We start from the raw sequence: 16,775 nt of genomic DNA on the forward strand, positions 1-16,775 counted from the left end.
CTTAGTGTCCAATTATCGTCTACTACGATATTTCACAGGATGTAGTACGTCACCCTGGTACTTTTGATGCATACTTTGATTTTGGACATACTCAACACTTTCACATACTAGTTTTGCCGTAGCAAATAGCAGACACGGCAATTTTGACACAGAAGATCTCACAGCTTCGTAATGTTTTGCCAATTCCTGTTACAATACAATATTTCAACCGGTGTTTTAAAACGGTCACGTGATCGACGTCGGAAGAACACGACAAAGGGTTTAGAGGAAACTTTAAAACGCTTCAGAGACATTCAAAAACAAATGTTTCGAAACATTTTCAAAGCTCCTGTCACCTACTGGCAGACGCTCTGTTTGCAGTCGTTAATTATACTGTAAATCCTTTTGAAATGATTACTAATGTTTCTGAGTATAAATATTTGAGAATTAAAACATGTATTTCTAAGGGGACATGCATGAAATCTTATTTTGTGATCTAGGTTTTAGGTTTGAAACTTTTTGGAGCCTTCAACACATCTTTAATTAAATAGCTAAAATGACAGCTTCTGCCACTAGATGGCAGTGCTGATCCAGCAGTTTGGAAACCTTTCGTAATAATTCTGAACGTCTCTGTCTGAATGTTTCGAACGTTTGTTAACTAAGTCTGACATCATTTTGGACACATTAATCAAACATTGTTGTCTCTCTCTCTCTATATATATATATATATATATATATAAAACAAGCATTAAATGTCCTGTGAGCCATCAGAGCTCAGAGTGCAGTGGGGGAGGAGAATGGGGAGAGCTGGGGGAGGGGTCTCTCTTCGCTCCTTCTCTTTCACTCCTACTACTACTCCCTCTCTCCTTCTCCTTCTCCTCCTCCTCACTTCTCTTCCTATTCCCTCTGGACCGGGGGGTTCTCTGCCGGGCGTAGCCGGGCTCCTCCTGGTCCATGGCCGACAGGAAGTCAAAGAACGGAACATCCGGAGCCCAGCGGGGGTCCACCTGGGATCCTGATTAAGAGATGGACAGACAAATGCATAAAGTATAAGAATAAAATTTGAAAAAAAAAGACAATGGCAACATGTGATTAATCTAAGAATAACCAATACATTTATTGGAAGATAGAAAAAAATTAAACATATAATAAACCTAAAAATTAAAAATAAGCAACAGAAAAACTCCAGTAAATAAATAAACAAACAAACAAGAACAATTAGGCAATATAAAGCAAACCTAACAAATTAACTAGAAGATAGAGAGTTGACAATGTACAATATGAGTAATGATAAACAATCAATATAAAAACTGACCACAAAAATTTACAAGAAAAAAAGAACAATTTGACAATGTACAATAAACCTAATTTGTTTTACAAGAAGAAAGAAAAATGTCTAAATATTGGCAATACCCAATAAGATAGAACCAACAACAAACCTAAAGATAAACAAGAAACAATAAAAACATGCCAATATTCAATAACCCAATAAATATACTACCAAATCTTAAGAAAGAAGTAGACAGAAAAAAATGTCACATGTGACTTGATACAATCTCCTCTGAAGGTCTGTTCAGTATTGAAAGTACCAGGACTTGGGCTTCAAAGATTTAACTCAAAAAATTTGGTTTGGCACATTATCTGGTAAAAGGTAAAAGCTGTCTCTGATAAGGGTCTGGCTTGGAATGTTGTGGATGTCAGGAACTGCTGAGTATTTTCAATGTGTGGGCGGGGGGACTCGTCTGGGCGGGATCTCCCTGAGGTCAAATTACCCCAGGGTTCAAATGTCATGGCGGTCAGACCGCTTTAAACATTTAAATGAGCAACAACAGCAGAACTAACTCTCCTCATGTCACTTTATGAGCTTGTTAAGCTTTTTACTGTGGCTGTAAAACGCAGCCCCCCGGCTAAAAACAAAACCTCTTAAAACCAGACGTTTTGTGTTTCATGCTCCCAAAAAAAAAAAAAAGAATGAGCTGGGGCTCATTTTTATTATCGTGAAAAGGAGATACAACTCAAAATGTGAATTATTATATTATGATGTGAATTATATATATATATATTATCATAAATGCATATTCATGAATAATTCATACACATATAATAGAATACATTTTGAACCACTGCGCTAAATCCCTGGAAAAAAAAATAAAAAAGGTATGTATGTCAAGAAGCACCACTTATAAAAACGGCTTATTTCAGTCGGTTCTGCCTAACTGGAAAATGTAATTTGGTAATAATTTAGACCTGAAAGCCAGCATCAGTGAAAGGACCTGAGTTATTGACCTCGGGCGCCATCTTGTGGCCTTTGTGTCATTACACATAGCTGTACCATAAGCCTGTACATACATATCTGTATCGGTTTTTGTTTTAAATAATTGTTTTGAACATATTTTAGTTCAAAGAAAATGGAAATTTGCAAAAAAAAAAACAACAACAACTGAATGTGCTGAAAAGCTGGCAATATACAATGAATTTCCAAAAATTAACCAGATTTTACTTTTTTTTTTTTAGATCAGAAAAACCTAAAAATTAACAAAAATAAAAATAACCGTATTATTGTCATAAACCCAGGGTCGTCCTCACCTGCGGGGCGCTGCTGTCCCTCCTCCACGCTGTGCAGCCAGCGCAGGACGGGTCGTACCATTATGGGGACGTTCGGGGGGTAGTGGTAGAGCTCCCCGCTGGGCAGGTGGGACAGGATCAGGGCCGGCAGGGGTGGCACGGAGCCCAGGAGGCTCTCCAGGACCTGGGTACCAGCCAGGGTGCGACCCCTGGAACCGGTGGAGGAAATATTATTGGATGTATTTTCTAAATCTATCCATTATGGTCACATTATATTATGAGATAGAGATGGAGATGGATCTGCCTCGCTCACTGTGCATTCCACCAACTGAATAAAATGAACGAAGAGCCGGACAAATTGAACACATCTTTTTTACTGCCGAGTCTGTGCAAACTACCAAAGCAAACCATCCCAGGGTGACATCACGCTGCGGTTCTCATTTAGTCCAGAGACAGGAAATGACTAAAGCCTGGTTCTGGTCCCTGCAGTAATGTGGTATTTCGGGCAAAATATGATTTGTGCACTCTTGATCGTGCCTGCCAGGGGAATTCCTGGAACACATCGATGAAAAATTTGGACGGAGACCTTGTGCCAGGGTGCACTGTATTGTTGAAAGGTTTGACCCTATTATCGGTTCTTGACCAATCAGTAAAAAGGAATCGTTCTTGGCTCGTTTGAGTCAGTATAAAAATGGAAAAAAAAAGAATTGAAATATGCAATAAACCTAAAAACTAGCTGAAAAAAAGACAATATACAGTTAAAAAAATAACGTAACAATGGACATAGAGTAATAACAAGCAATAAACCAGAGGAGAAATTGACTTGAAATCAACTTCAAGACAGAAAGTAAAATAAACCAAAAAATAATCAATAAATTACTATTTAGCACTTTAGAACTTAAGCATAATGCTGCTTTCACTCTTTCTGGGGGGGGGGGGGAGTGGCGTGAATTCCTGTTTCTAGTCTCCTAAATTGAATTTCTGATAAAAAAAAAAACCAACATAAAGAAATCATAATACTTTGAGCTTTAAATGTAATACAAATCTTTGTGAGGTTATTTTTTCCATTTTTCAAAAGGTCTATCAATAAATAATTATAAAATTATGTAAACAATGCAGATATATCAAAAAATACAATTACAAACCTAACTACACTAAACAAATAATAACTACAGTGCCATGAGTATAAATCCCTGAAAAATGCACTGTTTTCCCCCATTTTTTTTTTATTGTGAACTTCCCATTCTGGGAAAGATTTAATGAGAATTTAACATGTTTTTTAAAAGGCTTAAATATTTGCCCCCTTTGGACTCGGACCCGCTGAAGTTCCAACTGTGAGAAGCTGTAGTAGAGTGGCACGTTTCTAAGTAGTAAATATGAGATGGAGGGATGGATAAATATTATGGATAAATATTTGGGGATGGAACCGGACACATACAGGTGGATCCAGCAGGGCAGATAGCGTTGGAGGGTGCTGCCTCCGCCCTCCACCACTCCCCTCATCTCCTTCAGCACCCCCCGCACCTCCCTCCTCCCCCGCTCGTCGTCCTCCTCCTCCTCCCCCACGAAGAGGAGGAGCAGCGGCCGGCCCAGCGCCAGGTAGGAGGGCAGGTTCTCCACTGTCAACTCGGGCTGGAGAGAGGGAGGGATATTTCAGATTTCGACACAATTCTTTTTGGACGAATCCACACTAGCACGAAAACTTAAGCCTACACCCACTTTGGTCTTTAAACCTACACCCACTTTCGTCTTTGGGACTCTAACCCAGCCTACACACTTAACAGGCTGATCAGGCTAACACACCCACCCACCCACTCACCATGGTGTCCAGCAGGGCGTTGCTGATGAGCTCCAGCAGCTCGTCTGCAGAGCCGGGCAGCCTCAGCGCGGAGCCCTTGGGAGGATCCTGGGCGTGGGAGGATCTGAAGACCAGGACCAGAGGCAGGTCCGGGGAACCGTGCTCTGCAGCCCTGGAAAAAAAAGGAATGAAGCGCGCGCGCGCGCACACGCACACGCGCACACGCACACACACACACACACACACACACACACAGACACACACACACACACACACACACACACACACCATTGTTCTATTTTCTGGTAGATTCTTTTGTTTAAAAATCTTTTATCAAATTTTCAGTTAATTCTTAGCTTTATTGCATATTGCCATTTTCCTTTTTCTATTTTTTTTCTTTATTTATTATTGACTTTTTTTTATGTGAGCTGCTGTGACGCTGCAATTTTCCTTCGAGGAATAAATAAAAATTTCCATCCAGTCTGATCGAATCTAATTCAATTGTCGTCAAAGATGGTCCATCCAATATGGTGGCTGCAGTGACGAATGGGTCCAGGGAGGGGAGCGAGGGGCTTCTAAGGGCCGAAACTAACCCTGCATATGTACGCAAAAGGTCTAAATACTAGATGTGCACTCTTACATTTCTGTGGAGGGACAGCAACACGACACATATTGTAAGTTGCTTTGGACAGCAGCGTCTGCTAAACGATGTAATGTAATGTACAGTAATACACACCAGGGGGCAGTAGAGTACAACTCTGATACGGTTCGTAGAATGACAACCACAAACATGTCAACTGTTGAGCAATGTTTCATTGTCACAATACATTTAAATGATATGGGGAAAAACAACATCATGGGAGAAAAATAGGGGCAATAAATACACTCTCGGAGGAAAGATGGGAGTTTTTACAAGTAAGTCTGTATAATCGAACATGATCCTCCAGGGTCAAAATCGACCTCTCTGATGAGCGGGTGGAATTTATTTTTAAATATAAGGGATGAAATAAATACATTTTAAAATATACATATTTGAGGAATATAAGATACGAAAGATTTTGGGAGGCTCTGACAGTTTTGTGTTGTGTTGCTTGCTACAGCGCATGATACTGCATGGTTACCATCTCTCCGCCAGACGCTCCGTCAGCATCCCACTCAGCACCTCTCCCCGCAGAGCCGTGGTTGCTTCCAGGAACACCGCCACCCCTGCAAAGATAGTGTCGTACATATCACAAAAATCGCTACAAATCCATGGTAAAGTTTTAGATATACAACTGAATAATCACACTACTACTTCCCACCTGGCTCTGAGTGGGTCTTAAACAGCCCCAGGACCCTGTGGGGCCTGGAGCCGGCCGGTTCGGTCTGGGGAGCCCCCTGCAGAAACAAGGTGACTTCCTCCTGGTTGGGCAGCAGGACGGGGGACGCCAGACGACTCCTACCAAGCCAACACAAAGTGCATGTGCATGTCTTTATTTAACTATATTTCCACGTATGCCAAATGGCATGGTGCAATTACAAAATAAAAAAAATCTCTGTGTTTTTGTTTGCACCGTCTATGCAGAAACACACAGAACAACAATTTGAAACAAAACACGTTTTTTAACATTATCCATCAGCTTACACAAAGTAGAGATCGTATCATTAATTAAACATTCGGAATTAGAGCCACATCAAATTATATTTTGAGTTAAATTACGCTTTTCTCCACCAGATGGCGGACATCTTTTATTTAGATTATGACTTAAAGCCCAATCTTTTACTAGTGCTTAGAATGGAAGAAATTCTGTGCCACGATTCACAAATACATATCATAAAATCTAGAAATCTCTATTTAGATTTTTAAATATATAACAGATGCATTAATAACATTGTGACTAATTAACTTTTATAATGTTATCAATAACTATTATTCGTATTTTTACTTTCAAAAAACTCAAAACTCCCAAAAATAAACAACATATATAATAAAGTAAGAATAAGAGCAGAAAAAAAAAAAAGGCAATTTGCAATTAACCCCCAAAAAATTCTACAAAATTGGCAATTTACAAAAGAATTGTAAACAATAAAAACGAAATATAAACCTAAACAATAAACATTATTTGTGGATGGGGAGGGATATTTATGGGGTTTTGTTTTGCATTTAAAAATCTTAAAACAGATTTTATGATATACATTTGTGACACAGAATTTCACCCATAAGTTCAAGTTCAAGAGATTATTTGTCACATACATATACATACAGTCATACATATATGCAGTGAAATGTCATGACACCCGGTGATTACGCACAATAAGCTCTATAAGCTCTAAAAATAGTAAAAAATACCAAAATGTGCGTAATCGACACAAGTTTCTAATATTTTGAAAAACATCCTATTTTCCTCATTGTTAATGATTATTCCACAGTGTGAGTGGATAAAAAAACTATAATAACAAAAACAAAAAAAACCCTCACAGCATGATGAAGCGATGCAACGCTTCAGTGCCCAGCGTGCCGCTGTAGTGCCGAGCCGCCGCCCGGGGGCGCAGCAGCAGGACGCTGGGGAAGGCTGTGATTGGCTGGAAGGGCACTATGGGGTCGGGGCCCGTCGCAGGGGCAGGGCCTACCGGCTGGCCGGCACAGAGGTCAGTCCACTCCCCGCAGTCCACCGTGACCATGTGCACGTCGGAAATGTCCGATTCTGGAGAATGAAGGTTAAACTATTTAGTAGAAGTCTTATCTATCTATCGCTCCATCTATCTATGTATCCATCCATCATCTATCTATGTATCCATCCATCATCTATCTATGTATCCATCCATCATCTATCTATGTATCTATCTATGTATCCATCCATCATCTATCTATGTATCTATCTATGTATCCATCCATCATCTATCTATGTATCTATCTATGTATCCATCCATCATCTACCTATGTATCTATCTATGTATCCATCCATCATCTATCTATGTATCTATCTATGTATCCATCCATCATCTATCTATGTATCTATCTATGTATCCATCCATCATCTACCTATGTATCTATCTATGTATCCATCCATCATCTATCTATGTATCTATCTATGTATCCATCCATGTATCCATCCATCATCTATCTATGTATCCATTCATCATCTACCTATGTATCTATCTATGTATCCATCCATCATCTATCTATGTATCTATCTATGTATCCATCCATCATCTATCTATGTATCTATCTATGTATCCATCCATCATCTATCTATGTATCTATCTATGTATCCATCCATCATCTACCTATGTATCTATCTATGTATCCATCCATCATCTATCTATGTATCTATCTATGTATCCATCTATCATCTATGTATCTATCTATGTATCCATCCATCATCTATCTATGTATCCATCCATCATCTACCTATGTATCTATCTATGTATCCATCCATCATCTATCTATGTATCTATCTATGTATCCATCCATCATCTATCTATGTATCTATCTATGTATCCATCCATCATCTACCTATGTATCTATCTATGTATCCATCCATCATCTATCTATGTATCTATCTATGTATCCATCCATCATCTATCTATGTATCTATCTATGTATCCATCCATCATCTATCTATGTATCCATCCATCATCTATCTCTCCATCTATCTATGTATCCATCCATCATCTATCTATGTATCCATCCATCATCTATCTATGCATCTATCTATGTATCCATCCATCATCTATCTATGTATCTATCTATGTATCCATCCATCATCTATCTCTCCATCTATCTATGTATCCATCCATCATCTATCTATGTATCTATCTATGTATCCATCCATCATCTATCTCTCCATCTATCTATGTATCCATCCATCATCTATCTATGCATCTATCTATGTATCCATCCATCATCTATCTATGTATCTATCTATGTATCCATCCATCATCTATCTATGTATCTATCTATGTATCCATCCATCATCTATCTATGTATCCATCCATCATCTATCTATGCATCTATCTATGTATCCATCCATTATCTATCTATGCATCTATCTATGTATCCATCCATCATCTATCCATGCATCTATCTATGTATCCATCCATCATCTATCTATGTATCCATCCATCATCTATCTATGTATCCATCCATCATCTATCTATGTATCCATCCATCATCTATCTATGTATCTATCTATGTATCCATCCATCATCTATCTATGTATCCATCCATCATCTATCTATGCATCTATCTATGTATCCATCCATCTTCCTCACCCTCCAGTCTGTCAGCAACTTCGTTGAAAGAGCTGAGGAAAGCCTTTGAAACAGCGTCCCCTGGTGGTAGGGAACAGCAACTACAATTTAGCACCCTCATTTCATGTACATAAAAAAAAAGAAAAACAATTCCGATAATGCTTTTTCACGACGGCTCTCACATTTGAGGTAGAAGAGCGCCACCGTGAGGTCGTGCTGTGCCACTTGAGCGTGGAAGTCATCGCTGGTGAGCTGAGTGACGGAGTCCGAGTCCAGCGAGGATCCTCTGGTTCTGTAGACCCAGTCCGCCACCTCGTCATCCAACACATCTACAGCCATGAAGCACACGCTTGAATTACTGATTGGTTTATTGTTTATAGTTAAACAAAAGGCTTCTAATCTCTAGGTTTTGTCGCATATTGCTAAATGTTTCTCATTTTTATTTCTTTCATGTATATTTATTTTAGGTTCATTTTTAGGTTTATATTTATTGTTTATCTTTAGGTTACTTTATAATGCCAATTTTTTTATTGTTTATTGTTAGGTGTAAAAATATTCTGATTCGACTTTTTTTTTCTTCTATTTTCTAGTACATTTTTAGGTTTGTTGTACAGGCAGTCCCCAGGCTATGAACGAGTTGGGTTTTTAAGTCTGTAAGTCGAATTTGTATGTAAGTAGGAACAGTTACGTACAGTTCACATCTAGCGTCAATTAGTCAAATGTTTGGCTAATTATATAGTATATATTTTATCTAAAACATCTAAATACATGAAATAATAATAATAATAATAATAATAATAAATGTAACTACAGCACAGTATTTATGATTGAGAGGGAGAGTGACGACAACACAGCGTTGTTCTCCATTGGGCTGACGAACTGCTGTAAACGCGCAGTGTTTTGAGCATCGCACAAAGTTGTCCGTCTGTCCGTTTCTGCTTCGTATGAACCATTGTACGTAACTCAATTTTTTTTTAAACAATAGACTTGACGGTGGTTGGTACGTACATACATACGGGCATTCGTAAGTTTGCCGTTCGTAACCCGGGGCCTGCCTGTATATTGCCTATTTTTTTCTTGTTAATTTGCTTAGGTTTATTTTGTTGCTTTTTTGTACATGTATAGGTCTATATCTATTCTTTATCATGAAAATATTGTATAATGCCAATTTGCTATTGTTAATAATTTATTTATATTGTTTATCGTTTTAGGTTCATTGTATATTCTCATTTACTTTTGGTAAATTTGATTGCTTTAATAAAATATTAAGTAAATAATAATAAGTAAATATGACTTATTATTTGCTATAATTATTATTGCCTATTTTTGATGTGAGTTGCAGTGACACTGCCATTTCCCCTTCAGAGATCAATTGAGCATCACACACACAATAGCATGAGCTAAAGCCAATATTTTGGAAAGGCGACGCCAAAAAAGTGTTTGTGTATCACCGAGCACAGGCCAGCCTTCCTCCTCCTCGTCTCCCTCCTCCTCTTCCTCTCCTCCTCCCCCCTGCTCCTCCCCCGCTCCCCCCTGCTCGACGAACAGCTCTGTCACCTCCTCCAGATCATTCAGTGTCAGGTATTTCACCTCCGAGCCCTAAAGAGAAGATCAGAGAAAAATAAAATACAGCCGGAAAAAACAGTGCAAGTCGAGTTAATTACAATTTTAAAAAATAACATAAAAAAAAACAACACCTTGAATAATAACAGCAAATCTGAACAGGAGAGGAGGAGTTACCTGCCCTGGCAGCCTGTAGGCAACGTTATATTCTTCAGGAGTTTTCACTGCTGGACTCTCCCTGTCCGAACACACACACACACTTTTTTTTTTGAGGGGGGGGCTGATGGAACGATATTTGCTTCAGAACTCGAGCACGCGCGCGCACACACACACACACACACACACACACACACACACACACACACACACACACACACACACACACACACAGTGAAATAAGACAACCCAGTCAGTTTTGTGTGAGCTGCCTAGGTCAGAAAACATGTGAGTCAACATGTTTCAACAAGCCTGCAGCCGCAGAAGAGGGAAGTGGATAAATGGGGATTGATGATTTTTGATGGCAAAATCCCAAATCGGGACAAAACTGCAGACGAGGGAAATGTACGTTTTCAAAAAGAATCGTGGAGTGTGTTTCTTTTGCACTTACACTGATAGCTGAGGATATATATTAGATGTCATTTTTAAGAAAGTTACTGGCGTTACTCGGTGCAGAATCCGTAATAACCTTTATTTATCCGGTATTTATCGAGATTCACAAGAAGTTTAATGACTTGCCATGAATCACGGAAGCCATTTCGCCCAGTCCAGCATGTAGCTGGAGAGGGGCGTGGGGAGAAGCAGCTCATTTGCATTTAAAGCTACAGACAAAGAAACAGCCTCTCAAAAAAAGGACTGAAACAGACGGGTATAGAGGCATGTTAGAATGGCTAGAATTCATAATCCGAGTGGTATTTTCAGCAAAAAAACTTCAGAGACATGTTTTGGGGACCTGAGAGACTTATATTAACTTTTTGAAAAGGAGCACAATATATGACCTTTAAGACACATTTGATATTAGTTCATTAATTTGATATACATTCATTTATTTGAATTGTTTAGCCAATTTAACAATTATTTCACATATAATAATGACACACATTTGAAGGTGTAAGGTCTGTAAATAAACCCTGTTATTCACTGTATCCATTGTATGATTTGAAAAATTTATTCTTTCTTTCTATCTTTAAATCAGAAATCTTTAGAATGTTTAAACCTTTTATCCATTTTTCACCCACCTGTGCACCAATAGCAGCAGGGCCAGGCCACGGAGCCTCCAGGCCAGAGTGGAGGCCACGTCCAGGTCCAGGTGTTCGGTGCCGGGCCGCGAGAACAGGAAGAGCTGGGGCGTGTGGAGGAGCGGAGGCTGCGGAGGAGGGACCGTCGAGGGGTCCTCAAACACCTCAGACTGTAAAGAAGGGACCGAATGTTCGAAACTGCTGGCTCCACACTGCCATCGAGTGGCAGCCATTATATTGATGAAGTAAAGAATTTAGATGCTATAATTTCTGCATTGCCCTCTTTGAGACTGAGACCGTTATCTGAGAAAACCCCCTTTCTGAACCTCCCATTGGCCATTTGTGTCATAAAATTATTTTCATTTTTTGTTTTTTGGTTAGATTGGCATACTGTATACAGTCAGTTCCACTTCCAATCTTTGGACAAAGCTATCTGAACCAAATATCCCAGTTAACTCTTAATTACGTCACAAAATAAAACAGAAACATAATTAAGAACCAGAATATCATCATACCAGCAGCGGGGCATCCATGAGCTGAAGGAAGGAGTGGAGGCTGAGCGTGGACAGGGGCCTCCTCATGGGGGTCAAAGGGCAGCGCTCCGAGGTAGCGAGGGTCACGGACCCCCCGTGGAGCCTGCAGTGGAGGAACCAGGCTGCCGATGATTGCTGATTTGGGCTCATCCTGACAGAGGGAACAGATAGCAGGGTGAATAAAATCTGAATAAAAATATGAGTAGAAAGGGATAGAGAAAGCAAATGAAATGAAAGGACGGCATCCTACCCCAGATGCTCCAGGACAGGTCCCCCGGTGGTGAGGATGAACTGGTATCTGGCTCCATAGACGAACACTGTCTCCATCAGCGCCCTGTGCTCTATGCGACACGTTCACAACACAGTTAATAATAATAATAATAATATAATAGTAAGCTTATTCGTACAGCACCTCTCATACCACAACATTCAACTCAACTTTAATTTTCTGAATGCAATTAAAATTTCTCTCCACCAGAGGGAGACATCTATTCTACCGTTCTACTGCAGCTTCTCACTGTGTAACGTGTCACTGAGCAAGAGAAAACTCAAGCCCTTAAAAAATACATGTTAAATCTCCCTTTTGAAGCTTACAATATGGTCAGCTAGACTTTTTATGTCACATCGGGGGGGAAAAAGATGGTTGCAAACCGTGCATTTTATCGAGTTTTTCAGGATTTTATTGACTCGTTTGTGCTTCAACAAATCAGCTCTTTTGGCGAAATCTGCACTAATATAAAAGACTAGATGCAGGAAGTTGTGACGCTTCCACCTGACAACCTCCCTTCCAAAGACACACCTTGTGTCCCCAGCATTAAGACATATCCCAGCAGCAGGTCGCTCTTCCCGCGGGCTGTCCTCTCCAGGGCCTGGAGGTCAGCATCCGTCTGCACATAGCGCACCTCATCGAAGAGGATGGAGCTGTAGGGGAGAGGGAGGGGGGGGGGGGGGGGAGCGAGAGGGAGAGGATCAATGCACTGCACGCTACAATGAAACAAGATTTTACCAATTTTCAATAGTAAAAAAAGTAGAAAACCAGTATGTGGCAGTCAATGTTGATATTTTGATTATTAAAAACAAAACAAAAAAAAAAAAAAACAACAGCCTTAAAAATACATTAAAAAAAAACCCACAGACGCTTAGGCATGGTGGGCCGCCAGCTGAGATGAAGGAGGGGGGGGGGGACAGAAACAGAAAGGAGAAGTAAAAGCAAGGCAGAATGAACACAAAAAGTATTTACAAAGGGGTTGGAAGAGGTGGCAGCTGGGGACAAAGCTATACAGTAGATAGGTGGATCAAGGATTGGGAATAACGATAAAGTAATGATAATAAAAATAAAACAACGAAAATGGCGATATGGAATAAACCTAAAGTTTGACTACAAGTTAGAAAAAAATATTATATATATATAAATACACACACACACACACACACACACACACACACACACACACACACACACACACACACACACACACACACACACACACACACACACACACACACACACACACACACCCCTGGTCGTAAGCGAGCGGCTAGCTTACTCACAACAGAACGTGTGACACGATGGAGTTGACGTCGAACACGGCGTCCACATCAAAACTTTTCAGCAGTTCAGAGTTCCTGAGACACAGACAGCGGGACAGAAATGCAAAATCCATTCAAATCAACGCATTCACACAAAATATCGAGTCACTTACACAATCACTACACTGCTAACAGCCTATTCTCAGCAGCTCATGACTTCACGGTATTCTTCACTCAGAAAATTGACCTTATTAGAGAGGAGATTTGAGGCACGCGGCCTCAACCCCAATTTTATCCTTCCTCTTCACTTTTTCCCCCCACTCTTCTTTTAAGACAGCCATGACAGGCAGACAGCCTTACTTGAAAAAAACCCCAACCTCAACCCTGAGAGTCTTAGGAACTATAGGTCAGTTTCAAATCTCCCCTTCATCTCCAAAGAGACAGCCCTCACTAAAGTCGTTAATGATGATGAATGAATGATTTGCAATGGACCTCAGTAGTACTATTGCTCAACCTCAGCGCTACCTTTGATATTGTTGACAATAACCCATTGCTAGATCGCCTTGACACCTCTCTTGGCATTAGAGGTTTGGCACTTTCCTGGTTTAGATCCTAGCTTTCAGAGCAGACACACCGTGTATTTCATGGCAACGTGACCTCTGAGTATTGCAGCGTTACTTGTGGGGTCCGGCAGGGATCAGTACTCAGTCCTTAACTGTTAGGCATTTGTATGTTGCCTGTTGGAGATATCACATGCAAATATGGAATTAGCCTCCATTGCTATGCTGATGACACCCAACTGATGACACATGCCCTGAGAACTGACTAACCCAAGCAATTGTCAGACCCTAGAGGCGTGTGGGGCTGAAATTAAACAGTGCTTCTCAACTCTGAGAAGACTGAGATGCTGCTTACTGGTCCTGCTAGGCACAGGCACCTGTTTAAGGATACCACTCTGAACGTTGATAGTTGTACTATTACTCAACGTAGCTCAGCAAAAAAAAATGTGGAGTAATATTTGATCCCACTCTCTCCTTTCAACTGCATATTAAGAACATTACCAGAACTGCATTCTTTCATCTTTATGTATCTATCCATGAGTGATGCAGTGACCATAGCCCACGCTTCTGTAACATCCCACCTAATTTACTGTAATGTGTAGCTTTCTGGCCTTCCCATGTCTAGTATTAAAAGCCTTCAGTTCGTACAAAAACGCTGCGCCTAGAATCTTGACCAGGACTAGAAAGTTTGATCATATTACCCCAATATTTGCCACCTTACACTGGCTCCCGGTTTCCCTCAGATGCAACTTTAGGCATACCTATAAAATACGACATGGTCTAGCACGTTATTATCTACTGTAACTGACTTAGTCGTACCAAATGTAACATCTCAAGCTTGACGCTCAAACATGGTGGCCTTTTAACAATTCTGAGAGTTAAAAAGAAGTCTGCAGGGTCCAGAGCATTCTCACTCAGGGCCCCAGTACTCTGGAACGCCCTACCTGCGGAAATAAGTAGTGCTACTTCTGTTGAAATGTTTAAATCAAGACTTAACTCATTTAACAGTCTTTCATTTGGTTAACCACACCCTTCCTGTTAGCATTCCTCTAACCCTGCCTTCATCGTTTAACACTGGAACATGACATCTGGATATAAACCCACTGTGTTGTACCTCTCCCTCCCCCCTCGGTCATGCTGCTGCAAACTACCTGGATCAGTCCTGATGAAGACCACATCCCTGGAGGCGTCTACCTGTGGCGCTCGGCACCAGAAAAGGGACTCGCATACTGTTTAGCATTGACGTTAAGTTGTATAGAAGTACAATATCCTATGATTTGTCATGTTATATTTTCATTGTTGTCCACTCGGCATCCACTGCAGCCTGATCATCCTGGAAGGGGGATCCCTCTTCTGGGGCCCCTACTCAAGGTTTCCTTTCCTTTTTTTTCTCCCCCTATGTGTTTTCTGGGAGTTGTTCCTTTCCCGGATGAGGGTTCAGACCTGGGGATGTGGTTGATTTCTTTCTGAAATGTGGGTTTGTGAAGCCCTTTGAGGCTGTATTGTGATTAAGGACTTCATAAATAAACTTGACTATTCTGACTACAGCTGACTATTCTGACTATTGACTACTTGACTATTCTGACAGAGATTTACCAGCTGGTCTATTTTATGAGCAAAAATAAAAAATTGACAAATTAGCAATCTGCGAAAACATTATGTTAAATTAGGATTATCACATTTTATACACACAATTTTTGCATATGAAGAAAAGTAGGTTTCACTAATGAAGACGGCGTGACAAGCAAAATATGTTTTAATTTTGTTCCTTCTTTTTGGCTGTCCTTGGAGATAGTATAGTGGCCAGCGTAGGTTTGTTGTATGCCTAAGTTATTAGGCAGAAATAATTCAAACATCTAGTGGCTGCCAGAGGAGTGCATAACACACCAAGGTCACAGGTGTGGTTTAAGGTTTATCAAAACCAGAAAAGGTTTGGGCTGAAATGTAAATACCTAATGAACACTTGTACTTTTTATCTATTTTGACCATAAAGAGTTTCGTGATTGCATGAATGAGGCACCTGGTGCAGGAGCTTTCGACCTGCCAACCACACACAGTTGTGGAAAAACTGTTTGGGAGTCAGCTCCCCCTGCTGGAGGACTTCAAACACTAACAACGCCGGGAGAACATGGAGGGGCATGACTGGGAGCAGCAGGGTTTTTTTATTGGACTCCTGTTGCTTGTGAAGTTTGTCCATAATTAAGATGAGCGATCTAGGCAAAGCTCGACGTTGGACTTGACGATGAGCTGACGTCATGAGGACCTGGACGCAGGTGACGAGGAGTGGAGCAGTCGTCTGATCATCACCTGGTGCTCAGCCGGATGGGACGCTAAGCCCAAAGTGAATAGCCAGGGTTTGCAGGACTCCGTCGGGGCTGAGAATGGAAATGATTCCAAACAGAGCTCCTCACCTCCCCGAATGTAGTCAGCTGCTCTGAGCTGAGGTGCAGAGCTTGGCAGGGTTTGTCCTGTAACCCGAGAAGCCGACAGCACGAGCCACAGTGACTTTGAGACACCCTCAAGGGGGTTTGGACAAAGCATTGGTCAAACCAGGAGGGGACGGCGGGACATTTCCCCAAGTTCTGTTCTGGGCCACAAAGGGTAAAAGTGGCCACAGCCAAAAATGGAATCGAAGGACAAAATAATAAAGCTTAAGAAATCACCACCTTTGTTAAAGTCACTGGTTTAGTACTATCTGGCTTTTCATGGCAGATAGTGATGCATGGCACATAACATTTCTGTGTAGGCATTGAAATAACGCTAGTTTGCTAACTGTGCC

At 40.7% G+C, this 16,775-nt stretch overlaps 1 protein-coding gene across 3 annotated transcripts in view; it reads right to left on the reverse strand.

The window, feature by feature from the left end:
* Positions 1–16,775, reverse strand: part of txndc16 (thioredoxin domain containing 16) — a 22,544-nt gene continuing 5,769 nt past the window's right edge. For 2 of the 3 annotated variants that reach the window (XM_080019119.1, XM_080019117.1), the window contains exons 5-20: positions 13,458–13,532; positions 12,706–12,827; positions 12,157–12,247; positions 11,889–12,057; positions 11,374–11,543; positions 10,316–10,376; positions 10,027–10,174; positions 8,758–8,904; positions 8,597–8,656; positions 6,801–7,026; positions 5,644–5,780; positions 5,464–5,548; positions 4,364–4,514; positions 3,983–4,176; positions 2,566–2,753; positions 1–994 (exon numbers count right to left, since the gene is read on the reverse strand). In XM_080019119.1, coding sequence (XP_079875245.1) covers positions 747–994; positions 2,566–2,753; positions 3,983–4,176; positions 4,364–4,514; positions 5,464–5,548; positions 5,644–5,780; positions 6,801–7,026; positions 8,597–8,656; positions 8,758–8,904; positions 10,027–10,174; positions 10,316–10,376; positions 11,374–11,543; positions 11,889–12,057; positions 12,157–12,247; positions 12,706–12,827; positions 13,458–13,532 — 2,272 coding nt within the window. In that variant the 3' untranslated portion in view covers positions 1–746. Of the gene's footprint in view, positions 995–2,565; positions 2,754–3,982; positions 4,177–4,363; positions 4,515–5,463; positions 5,549–5,643; positions 5,781–6,800; positions 7,027–8,596; positions 8,657–8,757; positions 8,905–10,026; positions 10,175–10,315; positions 10,377–11,369; positions 11,544–11,888; positions 12,058–12,156; positions 12,248–12,705; positions 12,828–13,457; positions 13,533–16,775 lie in introns of all 3 variants that reach the window. The other variant, XM_080019118.1, reaches the window with a different exon arrangement.

This window comes from Zeus faber (assembly GCF_960531495.2).
Source record: "Zeus faber genome assembly, chromosome: 2".
NCBI classification, from domain to species: domain Eukaryota; kingdom Metazoa; phylum Chordata; class Actinopteri; order Zeiformes; family Zeidae; genus Zeus; species Zeus faber.